Source organism: Chamaea fasciata, unplaced genomic scaffold, assembly GCF_029207755.1.
Source record: "Chamaea fasciata isolate MVZ Bird 193981 ecotype frontalis unplaced genomic scaffold, bChaFas1.0.hap1 SCAF_1, whole genome shotgun sequence".
Classification (NCBI taxonomy): domain Eukaryota; kingdom Metazoa; phylum Chordata; class Aves; order Passeriformes; family Sylviidae; genus Chamaea; species Chamaea fasciata.
The window spans coordinates 135,367,519-135,381,606 of NW_027094086.1; the positions used below are offsets into that span (position 1 = coordinate 135,367,519).

The 14,088-nt window shown below is 37.8% G+C and overlaps 1 protein-coding gene across 2 annotated transcripts in view; it reads right to left on the bottom strand.

The window, feature by feature from the left end:
- Window positions 1-329: 329 nt before the first annotated feature.
- The window catches only part of PIP4K2A (phosphatidylinositol-5-phosphate 4-kinase type 2 alpha), a 108,634-nt gene continuing 94,875 nt past the window's right edge, over window positions 330-14,088 (bottom strand). For both annotated transcript variants that reach the window (XM_066198984.1, XM_066198993.1), the window contains exons 7-10: window positions 9,411-9,524; window positions 5,703-5,946; window positions 4,479-4,582; window positions 330-2,678 (exon numbers count right to left, since the gene is read on the bottom strand). In XM_066198984.1, coding sequence (XP_066055081.1) covers window positions 2,598-2,678; window positions 4,479-4,582; window positions 5,703-5,946; window positions 9,411-9,524 — 543 coding nt within the window. In that variant the 3' untranslated portion in view covers window positions 330-2,597. The remainder of the gene's footprint in view (window positions 2,679-4,478; window positions 4,583-5,702; window positions 5,947-9,410; window positions 9,525-14,088) is intronic.

A 14,088-nucleotide genomic window follows, 5' to 3' on the forward strand; every position in this document is an offset into this window, starting at 1 on the left:
AGAAGAGTTCTGACAATCCTTCTATCAATTAACTATTGTGGATGCTCTTCCTGTTTTGTTATTAATACTAGGATTTAGTCCACAGATTTGCCAATTACAAACCTCAGTATTCGCTCTCAGATCCAGTCTCAGACCAAAACCCCAGAGACTAAATGTTTCCAGCCCCTTAAAGTAAGCATGGAAGAAGCATGTTAAAATCTAGTTAAAAACTTCAAGTTTAAATTTTGTCTTACTTTTTTTTCCTTTGTGATACAGGCATTTAACATCCAAAATTCATCTGTAAGCAATCAAAACCACAGGTGAAACACAAGAACAAAGGATTTACCTAGTGAGTCATCAAAGTGCTTTATTTTATAAAGCCTTGCTCATGTTTGGAGTGTAATCTAAGAACTAACATACACAATAATGAGTCTTCCTTGCCCTGTCCAAATAAACAGTTTATCAACAAGAGTGAGTGACAAAAATGCTACACAGACAAAAAGAATGCTTTGCTGTAAATGTCTAAAATGGTCTAAAAATGTACACTCATTGGCCGCAATTAAATACGTACTCCAAGTACCTTATTTTTACTCCAGGGTCTCCCTGTGGCCTCATACCTTCAGAAGCTTCAGAAAACGAAACTTGGGTGAGAACATAGACAACCAGGGTGTTCAGGGAGAGGGCAAAAAAAAAAAAAAAATCAAGCCACAGTACCAACTTATTTAAATACATACAATACAAAAGTATACACATACATTACAGTGCTGCAGATATCACTAAGTCAAACGTAACAAAAAAACCCTGTGGGAAAGGTCGGGGAAAGGAAGAAAAATTAGTACACAGCAACAGGGATAGTATTGCCTTTGGCCGCTGAAGAGAGTGTAATTAAGGGGTTGCTGTTGTAGGGGCTCCTCTGAAGTGAACCACAACATAGGTTATACACAGTTGCAGGCTGAGCAGCACTGACATTAGTTATGGAGAAGGCATGCTGGCACTCCGGATCCCAGTTAGAAAGGATGAGAGGGAGGTTTGACTTCTCTTACGTTGCCTACAAAATCTAACAATTTCAATAAAGAAATTTTAAAGGCACAGCTTTAGCACAGTGTATAAGTAGATAAACTTTTAAGCATATGTAAATTTGTCTCTTTCAAGCATGGAGTCTTTCAAGGAAAAATACAAGAGGAGAAGGAATACAATGTTGTTTAAAAATCTTAAACAAGTTAACCATGATCAGCACAGTTTCAGGCAATGTACTATACAATCAAAATTGAGCAAATGGTAGGACAGGTCATTTTGATGCTGAAAGACAACCTTGGGAAAAATCCCTCCCAAATATTCTTTCGCATTTTATTGTAAAAGAGTCTATCATGGACGTGAGCGAGACATTCATTTTAGTACACTACTGCACATTACCTCTTGGAAGATGACAAACATTACTTCATTTGTACTGCAAAATAACTTTACATGTAAACTCAAAAGTCTTATATTGTACACGGCTCTGAAATTCAGAAATATCCCTGCTTTCCTAATAATGTAAACAGTAAAATTCAGGGTTCATTTTTCAAGGGATAATCTATAATAAAATACCGCTATTTCAACAGTACAACATAAGCATTTAAACTTCAAATTCCCAGTAAATTACAAGGGAATGGAATTTCTATCAATGTGCACACCTTTCAGGATGGGTAGAAGATGGAGCTACTATTGCCCAAAACTATGCGCTTCTTCAGATAAGCTTTTCTTTACACTTGTAACATTATTAGTTCCTATATTGCAAGAATGCAAAACAAATGAAAACTTCAGGTAACAAAGAGAAATAAGCAAAGTTTTCCCTTAATGTAAGTTTACTATAGCAAAAATGTACACATAGCACGAATGATGTTAGCTCTTTGTAAGGTAAGAGATGCCAGCCCTCAGATGCCTGAGAGGCTGACCTTCCTGATGCAATGTGCTGAAAAAGAAGACAAAAAACCGGAGAGGGAGGAAAGAAAAGGAAAAATCCCAACTGCTAGGAACCAAATGCGAAAAGCCTCCGGCACCAAGGGCTGTTGCAGCTGCGCTTTTAGGGAGTGCCAGTGAGCAGGGTGTAAGTGTAACATTCGCAGTAAGGTCTTCCTTATTATCGCCATCATCATCATCATCATCATCATCATGAAGAATACTGTCACGTATCTTTTTTCAAAAAATAAACTGATCCACAGTTTACAATTTGATATCAATATTGTAGATTTAACATGCATTTACTCTTCCCCACCCCCACCCCACACACCTCTTTGCTCATTTATTCCATTTCAGCTGGTAGCATCAGAGTATTACTGTCACAGTGCACTCTGAGTAAGCTGTTCTATTTATTTAAATTATTTAAATTTTCTTTTTTTTTTTTTTTTTTTTTTTTGCACACACAAAAGAGTCAGAAATAGCTAGAACTATGCTGGGAATATCAGGCAGCTGTTAAAGCGAGTACTTCACCCCACTTCAGTCATCTTTGCCAGCAGATGTAAACAAAGGGGTTGCTTTCTGTAAGATGAGTGCTTCTCTGAGTTCCTTTTTTTTCCCCTACACTTGTAGCCACTGCTGCTGTCCCCAGGTCTTGTGTCTGTCCTATGTAACATGAGAGGTTACGTCAAGATGTTGGCAATAAAGTCCAAGAAGCGCTTAGAATACTGTTCTGGATTAACAGTTGAAATTTCTGCACCAGCCTATACAGAGAATTGGGAAGAGAGAAGAAAGAAAGAAGAACCAGTGTTTTATTTGATGCTTTTTGTCATTGAAGATGTTAATAAATTTCACATGCAGTTTCAGAACCAGAGACTAGAAACACAAATTTTAATGGCCCTCAAGTAGAATCTTAGTGGTGCCTTTTTAGGCTCCACAGGAGGACACTGATAGTCAGTACTCACCCCTGTAACAGCTATCTTCCTTTTCTGAAAAACTTTCTTTTTACTTTCCATGCTTCTCTTCACTTTCATTGTACTTCAGTCTTCTATATGAATTTTTACAGCACATTAGCCATGCTACCCCCACTGATTCACCAGCAGATTCTGGTCTCTTGAGCAGCAGTGCCTTCATACAGAGAAGACTGAATTGCCATACTTAGATCTGGCATGTCAACAGTTGTGTACCATGTATTGTTACCTGAATGCTACATAGCCTGGTTTGAAGTACATGGTAAGAGTAACACCCTTTCAACATTTATGCATTTAAATCTGGACTCACTGAATAAGCCATACAATTGTTATTTCAATGAAGTTATGATTTCATTCATATTTTACTTAAGTTTTTCAGAGCCTTACCCATATTTTAATTTATATCTTTCCTGTTTTACAAAAGAGGAAACTTGCATGCATACAATTACTGAATGAACTTCAATGTCATGTGGCTCAGGATGGAGACAGAGAAATAAACAAAACGAATGTATGAAAGTAATGTTCTGTAATAAGTTCTAATCACAATCAGCTTCAATAATCATAGCTGCTACTCACAGCATATTTCTGTTATTTAAGCCAGAAGTGTGAGTTTTAAAGTCTACTACTTAAAAAGTTCAGTAATAATCACTAGATAATGGCTGCATATGGTCTGCATCAACTTTCAGCTGCCCAGAAATCAGAGAGTAATGAGAGCATTGCTTTAGAGAGACAAAAAAATACCTCCTACAGGCCTTTGCAGGTCACATCATCCTCTATTGTAACTAAAAGGCCCAGAACCCTTTGCTTAAAATTTTCCACAATGCCCTAACCCTTTAGATACTTAAACACAGGGGGATTTTAGCCTCATGAATGAAAATGCTCTTTTTAAGAAGTTTATGAAATTTGAACGTTACATCACCACAAGAGTGATAACAGATATAAATCATAGATAAATATAAATCGTAGATATCAATCCTAAATCTGGAAGACTGGGCTGTTTCACCACCGTTCTTTGGTGTGTGCTGCTAAGCAGCAATTTCAATCAAAATTAAATAATGGCAGTCAAACAGAAGTCTTCACTGAATAGTCTGTGAGTATTTAATATATAAATTATATTTTTATGCCTGATTTTGTAAATTGTACTTTTTTTCTGAAGAAGTCTTCTAGAGTGAGCCACGTTACACGCTGATGAACTAACTTTCAGCAGGCTGTACCAAATAACGGAACCATCATTAGGGCCCTGCATCTGAAATTAGATTCATGACAGCTTTCATAAAGTAGTCAACGGCTTTGTTTGCAAGAATAAGGTGCATCTCACGAATTTAAGACAAAGTCTTAAAAAGCACCTCACTAGAGCTCTTTGTGGGTGAGAAAGCTGTGGACACAGCTGAAAAAGGAGTTCCACTCTCAGTATGTAATGTGTAGCAGTTACCCTGTACATTTTTATTGCATATAAAACTTGAAAAAAATTGAAAAAAATTCTGATCTATTTCCCCTTTTGCTAGATTTACTGAACTGTCCTGTATCAGGGCACTAAACAAAAATGCATGAATATAAACAGAGTAAGAGGAAGAAACCAACCCAGATACTTACCCCATGCTTTACCGTTTTTGCAGCATGGGCAGCTTTCTTTTTTGCATCATAATGAGTAAGAATGTCAATAATGGCCATGAAGTACACTTCCTTCCTGGGTGCATCTGCCAACAGCAAACACAGGGCAGTAAGAAGGACTTCTGAAACATCTTAATGAGTCCTCCTTCTAACAAAGGAGACTTGGTAAGACTCAATCAGCAGCTGAGACAGGTCAATGTCAGTCATAATCAAGATATGTAAAAACCACAAACTCAAGCTGTCCTTAATAATTTAGAGTTCAACTGCACTCACATACAATGCAAAGCTGCCTAAATGAATGTAAAATAAAAAACTAGCATACAGAAATAGGAATTATTGCTCAGTTAAAGTAATGCGGATTTCATCTTTGTGGAAAAATGATGAAGTTTTATATTAAAGGTAATGCTTCTGTGTCAACAAACAGAATCCCAGAATGAACTAGGTTGGAAAAGACCTTTGAGATCATCAGGTCCAACCTATGACCTTACACCTCCTCATCAACCAAAATATGGCCCCGGGTGCCATATCCAGTCTTTTTTAAAACACATCCCAGGATGGTGACTCCACCATGTCCCCGGGCAGATGATTCCAGTGCCCAATCACTCTTTTCCTGACATCTAAGCTAAATTTCCCCTGGTGCAGCTTAAGATCATATTTTCTTTATGAATAAAACCATGTATTTATCCATGTCAACTTATAAACAAAAAGAAAAGGTATCTTTCCTGTCTTGAACAGCCACAAGCAACTAGTTATACTTAATTTTACACGCTAACATTAAACTCAGTTTCAGGCTTGTTACACACTCCTTATGATGATTTTCTTAGCTGCAACACAGAAATTAGGTATGAGTGCACAAATTTTCAAAAAGCAATCCAAAATATGAAATACAACTTGGAATGCTTCTTTTCTCTTTCTTTTTAGACTGCGTTTAACAGTGTTATCTGCCAGAAAAGACCAATTATAGATACTAGACTTCCTGAAAGGGATGAAAACCCCATTAATTAACTGCTGAAGAACTGGTGAACTGGAATAGCTAAGTATTGTATAAATCTTATCCTTTCTGCTGCAGCAAAGAGCAAATTTCCTTTTCCACAGAGTGAACTTCTGTTTTTCAGTTTACATTTGCCTTTACATGGTTGTGAGGACTTTAGAATTCTGATGCAAGAATCAAACCATCTTAACAAAAAAATATTTCTTACTGCTTACTTTCATGGGATTTTATTCCATAAACATCAATAGCTGGATCAAATTCCCCTGGAGCCAAAGGCAGTGAGCTGTTCAGTGTATTTCCTGGACTGTCTGGAGGGGTTCCAATGGGGTGGGTCCCATCACTTTCACCTTCCTCTTCTCCATCATTCTCTTCACACTCTATTTCTTCCTGTTCAGCTCTTTCAACATCATGAATTCCAACCAGCAAGCTGTAGTCCATGAGTTTTAACTGAGCAAGGAACTAGAAAGTGATAATAAGCATCTATCAATATTGCTGGAAAACATAAGCTCCACTTACAAACAGAAGTTACACAAAGGTGTCACCAGTTGAGAAAAACTTCTAAGGCACTTCTGAGAGAAAGCAAAAGGGAAGATTAGGCGATAAAGCTGGCAAAGAGATACTTGATTTTACTAAAATGTATTAGCAACACACAAATTGCTTGAAATTTATACTGGAACCCACTCTTCCAAAAGCCTCAGGGAAAAAAATCTGAGAGTAGTGAAGGCCAGTGTGCTTGCAAGCTGACAACTGTTACTCCTGTCTCATGTTTCAGTTAAATTGCAGTTCCATACAATATCCTGGGTTGGAAGTGACCCCTAAGGATCATCAAGTCTGACTCTTGAATCATCCCCAAGACTTACACTGTGTGCCTGAGAATATTGACCAAATGCTTCTTGACCTCTGGCAGGCTTGGTGCTGTGGCACCATCCTCTCTGCCCTCCTCTGGACAGCTTTATATCTTCCTTATGTGGTGCCCAGGACCACACAAAGGCACTTGAGGTGGGGACCGCTCTGTCACTGCTCAGTGCCAGAGCAGTCTCGGTGCCATCAGGTGTAGAGCACACTACGATCTGGTGCTGACCCCACCCTCTCAATCACTTTTAAGTCTTATTAAAGAATCATGAAAAAGTGTTCAAATATTCTTGCAGTGGAAAGCTGTGGAGTTTTACACCCCAAAGACATGAAAATGATGCTGTATTCTCTTCACGGTGACAGGCTCATGATTTACATCCCGAAAGCAAAACATGTATGTGAATGAAAGGGTGGTTTTGAGTAAAGAATAAGGATGAGAGATTTTGGGAAATAGAGGGATGAATACACTATGTGCAAACAAAGTGTTATTTTAGTTGAGAACAGGATAAGGCAGAAATAGGAGGATGGAAAGAAGGAAGGTATAAAAGCAGGAAATGGGATAAACAGCTCAAGGAGGTGAGGGATAGGCAGGACAGAGCTGTGCTGCAGCTCAAAAGCAGTACTGTGATTTCAAACTTGTGAAGCCCATGCTTGTGGTATGTAGAGAAAGTGGCAGAAAATAAAAGTTGCTTCAGTTTTTGTAAACTCTAAATGGTTATAAAAAGGAAGTTAGAAGAGACCAGGGAAGAAGGCATTTGAGCTAGACTTGGCACAAAGATAGTGATGGTGATAAAAAAGATAAAATACTAGGTAATGAGAAACTCCAGTTTCTCAAATTCTGATTCTGAGGAAAGAGACAAGCTGGAGATAACTGTAAATTCAAGTGCTAGAAGAAATATTGTGAGAGTGAGAGGAGGTTTTAAGAAGAAGAAACTGTTTTTTAATGATTTCAGTATAGTTTATTTCAACATAATAAAACAAGAGGGTCTTCACAAGACTGGAAGGGATCTAAGTTTGAAGAGATGATGCATAGCAATATACAAGACAAACAGATGAGACTGGCCAACAGCAATGGGGTGGAAGAACTACACGGATGTTGTTCCCTACTTGGCAAATAAAAGGAAAAAGAAATCTACCAATAATAATACAGGACAGCATGAAAGAGAACGGACTCTAGGGAAAAAAACAGAGAGCTACAAATTAGAAGAGAATGGCTCTTGGAAAAAAGTGTGCTGCTGCTAACAACAAAAAGACTTAGGAAGATCAGCATAAGGAAAAATATCTAATTTTAAATGGGAAAAATATGTAGTTTTTCTCAGGACACCTGCAATGGAATAAGGAGATGGGAAGATAGACAAGGGGACATCAAAACAGCAGTAATAAGTATTTGAACGCAGGAAGGGGACATATGACATGATTAGGAGAGAAATACAGAAACAAAACTTAACAAAAAACAAGAACAGATATAAAGCTATATAGCTCAGAATAGTACTCCATGATACGTTTAACTCTACATACTGCCTGATAAGATAATCATGTACTAAGTGTTGTGTGGTGTGTTTCTTTTCATTGTAGTGAAATGTGAGCTTTTACACATTGGTTACAAAGTGTGTCTATCAGTTATCTAATAAAGGCAAAAGAACCAACAAAAGAAAAACAAGGTTAAAGAATCACTTGCCATTGTCAAAATGAGGAGCCAGATCACTTCACACTAGTGGTTTACACGGATATTAAACAATTCTCTGTATAAACTTCAAACCCATAAAAACAGCCTCTCAAGTCATAATCTGGAATCTACCATTATATTCCCAGTCTGGTACATGATATAGATCATACACAATCTACTTTTCAGGGTAAGAAAGTATCTTCCACATTCCTTCCACACACTTAAGATATTATCTGCAACCTACTTACTGTAAAAGCGGTAGTCAGCAACAGCAGTATATGTTAAAAGACCACAAAATTTTAACCCAAATAAACTTATCTCTAGAGCAGTGACATCAGTAGAGCACAATATTTTAAATATAAAATAAACACACACTGATATTTCACAAAGTATTTATGTTTTCATCATCCTCACCACCATAAATTTCCCATTGTTACTATGATGGGAAATTCGATTTCCTCAGAAGCAAATTATCGGGTAAATTCTAAAGTAATAGTATTTTCTTTTATACAACTAATGAGATACAGATCTGAAGAATTCAGAAAGTCAATTCACAAAGCTCTTTTGATATAAATAGCTGAAAGACTTATTAAGTCTCAGACACATTTTGCTACCAAGTCTCTTCCAAATCTGCCTTTTCACTTGAAAACAGATTTTAGTCTTTGAGTATAAAGCTGCAAAATACCATGTTTAGGGAAAATATTTTAAATTATGCAAACTAAAGGCAAGTTGTATGAACAAGTTAGTCTGATATTTATTTTATAAGCTGAATAAAATCAGTAAAAATATTTCATTAAATTTGTACATTAACACTTTTCTTTCAAGTATTTACTATATCCAGCCAAATAAATTACAAATTTATATGAAAGACTGCATTAAAATGATGAGAATTCAACTGCTGAATTTAGATTACTGAAGCACTCTACTGTTGTGATACAAAGAATGATCTAAAACTGGATTACTAATATGAAACAAAAAGGGCATGCACAGCCGTGAGCAGAGGAGATGCCCCTCCTCTGTTATGGACTACAGTCTGTATTTGGCCTTAGCTCTGGTGCACCTCCACCTGTAAAATACAACTAACAATACTCACCTCTCTCTCGGGGGCATCTGGAAGTACTAGGCTTGTAAAGCATTTAAGTACTAAGCAGTACCATCATTTTAACATCACATCATCAAGGCAGGAACAATGTATGGCAACCAGCTAATGGCAGCAAGCCATTTATCACATCAGCAAAGCAGTGATCAACTCCTGAAAGTTTAAATTGTGTTTCATTTAAAACAGTCAGTGTTTACAGTTTTAGAAACAAGAATTTTTATTAATGAATTACAAATACAATTTCCTGGGATTTCCATAATTTACCACACATTTTAATCACATGTAACTGAACAGGCACGTTCTTACCTCCACATCCTTTTTGAGTTTCTCAAGGAACATCTTTTTGTTACTCTCATCAATATGAATCTTTTGGCCATCATTAATAAAATCATTGTCTTTGAATGTCGGCAGCTCCTTGGCCTAAAACAAACCAAAATTCCTGTAAGAGCAGGATTGTAAAGAGGAGTGTGGTGAAGCTGCTGGCCTGTTGCAGCCCCTGTGCCTGAGAAGGCAGCCCCGAGCTGCCTCTCCTCCATGGCACACAGATCTCCATAACTGCACCCATGGAGCTCTTTCCTTAGCTTATTCCACCTGGAAATTGCCTAGAAGGTATGTGTTAAGTGGGCAGCAAATGTAGCCAGGACAAAATCTCCACTCAATACCAGATTTGCATTGAACACTGATTTGCATCGAGCTTCTTCCAAGGTGTCATTTGTCAAAGCGACTGGCAGTAAGTGAAGTCCAAACACAATCTATACCTCAGAACAAGGGGCCTGCATCAGGCCTTACAGAGGAAGTCAGACATTTTGCATTGTGCATTTTGCACAACTACTGTGAATGTTGATAAGTGCCTAATACCAAATAATTATTGGAAAGCATCACATGAATATGAATTATGAAATTCTGCTTAAAAGAAGCAAATGCCAGAGAAGACCACTGCTGCTTCAATATGTAATTAAATACTCTTGATGTTGGAGCAACTTGATTACCTTCATCATCAACTTCGCCATGAAGTGATTTGCAACACCTCAGATGGGCTCTGTTTTTAATGGGCAGTGACTGGAAGTTTACTCAAAAAACCTCAGCAAACCATCAAACAAAAGAGCAGTTCCTTCAGGACATTTGGTCAAGCAAGCTAGAAGTAATAGTAACTCCTGCAATCAGAGCTGTTAAAAAATTGGCCCATTAAGAGCAATGAACAGCCTTTCTTCCTGCCCCTCTTCTAATCAATAGTATGGAAGCACAGGTTTCCTTTACAAAGATAATGTTACAGAACACCCAGTGCTGCAATTCCTATGAACTGTAAATAGCCAAGAACTAGTGAGTATCCTGAATAAAATAATCTCCCCTTAATCTGAAGGTCCTTCTGCTAGGAATAAAAGGCAGCTAACACCAGCCTACAGGAACATCCTCCATTAGTTTAACTAGTCAGACATTGCTTATAATCTTACTAGAGATGGTATTTTTCATTAAGTTTATTTTCTTCCTATGACACAGCAAGGAAAAGAATCTGAGAGCTTCTTTCCTCTGCTCCAATACATATACCTTGGAAAGCACAGCACTAAAATGTGAGCACCACAGCAGACTCCAAAAGGCCCTTATAAATCTTCACAATGGCCAAAAGTTCTTTTTGCTCTTGGGCTGTGTGCACTGAGGTGGCCAAAATACTCAGTTCCCCAACTGTTCATATTTTTTTTTTGGACCTGGAATTTCTGAATCACTTGAGATTCCACATTGTTACTTTTGTTTAGAATAGCAATCCTTTCCTCCCAATAGCTACTCAAAACCACAAAATTAGTAACATTGTAATAATTACAAATCCATTATTAAATCCATGGCATCCTGATATCGATGAAGTTTGAAAGAAAATAAGGTCCTAGTCTGCCTGCTCCGAATTATTACTGTCTTGAATCTAGAATATTCTGACACATTTAAATACCCTCTAATAGCGATCCTCTATTTATATTTGAAAAAAAAAAAAAAAAGGAAAACAAACACCCAAGCAGCTGAGATGGAGCTATAACCATCCATCTGTCCCAGACTTCACTTCCAAGGAGGAGTCGTACAGCAGTGCTCTCCTGCTTTACTCAAAAACAATGCTGGGCATGTTTTGAAGCTCTCAATGAATTGTTTATCACAACATGACTGCACAGTACGCATTGATTTTCTTTCTGGTCTACTCAGTAATAGGTTTAGGACACAAACGAGCAGGGGTAACATCAGATAAGCATTCCAGGCTAACAGCTGTAGAGATTACCATACTCAATTGAGCACAGTGTCCCATGGACAGGGCTAATTCTGCAGAGGCGGGACTGTGGATCCAGGGATGTTGCCAACACTGGAGGATGGAATCCAGTGCGTGGGATGCTTAAGAACGGAGAGGAGATTTGGATGAAATAATTTAAGATGAAGCAATAATGAAAACAATGCAGGAAACCAAGCTTCCTTTTTAGCCCAAAATTACTCAAAAAAAACCCCCACCAAAAAACAACAAAAAAAAATATCCCCAGATTATTTTTCCACCTAGTATATCCGAGTTATTGATTAAATTAGGCAGAGGTTAAAGTGAAACAAACCCATAAACGCAGAAACCCCCCTCTACTAGTGCTGTTTAAAGCTGGGGGTGAGCAGAGAGGGAGGGTATGTTTGTGGTTAAGATGCTGAGATGCTTGTTTGCCTCTAGGCTCTGCCGCAGGCTTCCCGCAGAGCACAGCCCCAGTCACACTGGCGGGGGTGTGGGGGGAAGCTGCCTCGCCACTGAGGACAGTCTAACGGTAGTAAAAATAAACTTAAATTACAAGAACTGCCTTTTTTGGAAGATGCTAGGGCTGGTAAGCCAGTTGTGCAGGTGCCATACTTCACTTTATCCTTGTCTCTGATCTATTTTTAATAGAAGTGAGCTAGCAAAGCTGACACTGCTGCAGCTCTTGCCTGTCATCACAAGACCCAAGGGGTACTCCCAAGGACATTCCAGGCAGTGAGTCAGCACTCCCAAAAAACCAGACTCTTCACTGCCTTGGATGCAGGCTCCCCCAGTTCACAAGCATCCCTCTGACAATATTTATCTGAGGTAATTTTTATTCACCCAAATACCCACAGTTGTAAAGTCTTGGCAAGCGTAGAACCACGTAAATTAAAAGCCTGTTCCGAAGCAAGAGGAGAAAAAGGACAAAGTAAAAGCAGTGGGTCCCATCTAAGCAACTGAAGCTAAAAAGCTCTTTGCCAGTGGTTGCCCTCACTATATTATTTACATGATGCTTCCCAGCCTATTCTCTTCCCTCTTTCTAGATGTTACTAGACAAAGCTTTTCCTTTTTGGTGTACTAGGCAGTATTATTCCCCCGATTTATTTAAAGCTGAGTATTCCTGGGATACTGTTGTAGTCCCACATATTAGCAATGACAGCTGCCAGCAGAAGTGATTCTAGTAGTACTTTAACTGAAATTTGTCTCAAAATTGATTTGCGAATTTAAGAATCAAAACCTATGAAATATTCAACTAGGAGGGGCTCTTGTAGTTATGCCAAATTAATAATATATTCATTCATGTTGAAAAATCCCACTATGTTCATTTCTTACATGCTGAAATAAACACAAATAGAGTCACACTGTGGCAGTTTAGAACATTATCTGAATGAAAAAAATTGAGACTTTGCTTCAATGAAATAATTGATATGGTTAATTTTTTATGATGTCTCAAATATTTCCAACGAAGCAAAATCCTAGTTGGAAAATGATTCTCCTAGAATGTAATTCATTATAATGAACATATTACTGTCATTAAAGAACTAAATATTTTAAGAGCTGCACAGGAGATGAGCATCTAACTACTTCCACTAAATTAATAATAGATTTTCTTTCTGAACCACCTCCACTGTTTTTAATCTCCTACTTAAAGATGCAAGAAAGGCACAACAGATTTTACAAATATAAAATACTTATTTATTAAAAAAGCACGTAATTGGTACACTTCAGGTTTGCATTCCAAAGTTTGCCATGGTCACAGAGAATTTTAATGTCAGGAAGATTTCACTGCCTTTGAAAGGTTGAAAGTCAATAAAGATTTCTTAGTAACTAAGATGACAGAATGTGTAAAGCCTCATTCAAAATAAAAGTATAGTGTAAGAGCTGATACTGTTTTGAGTTTAAAAAAATCTTGGATTGTAAGAACCGGGTGTAGTTTTATTTCTAGAAGAACATGCAAATAGTTTTCGTATATTTCTTAGGACATCTCAATTCAGCATCCTATCCTACTGAGCTGAAATGAGTATTAGCAATTTTGTTTCCCCCAAAGGGATTTTGTGCGCATCATGACATCAAAAATAATGGTCACAGCTAACATTAATGCTGGCATTTTGGAAGCAGCTTGCTAAAATAGCTGTAGGTCAGGTAAGTGTCCAAATAGGTGACTGAAAAAGGAAAAACACTAATTGTCCTCATGACCTGGCAGCAATTTCTCATCTAGCAAAGACAAGGTTTAGGTTTTAAGAGAAATGTTGCATAGCAGCCGTATTTTTTCTCTGGGACTAGCCACAGGTCACATTATTCACACAGCTAATCATGGAATAATTTGGCTTAAAATTTATAATTTCTGAAAATTATGTAAAACATCTGCCAAGAATGAAGGCCCACACCCTGGACTTTTTTAACAGCAAATGGCCCACATACACCTTAATTTTTTAAAGTACTGGGCTCATCAGCATCTATGGAAGGCAGTGCTCGGAAAAAAAAAAAAAGGCTATAATAGTAAATACAGTTTGCAATAATTTGGAACAGGTGATTTTGAATTGAATCAGAACTCTGGAGTCACTAGATCTACAAGATGGAAGAATAACTTCCTCTGGAATTATGCAGCTTCTTGCCACCAAGAGTTCTGTGAGCTGGGGGCAAACCTCTGTTGTACAAATTGCCTTGTCCTAGACGGGGGTTTCTATACCAAGGGTCTGCAGCTCCACTTGACACCACAGGTCTGTAAAGGACAATGGA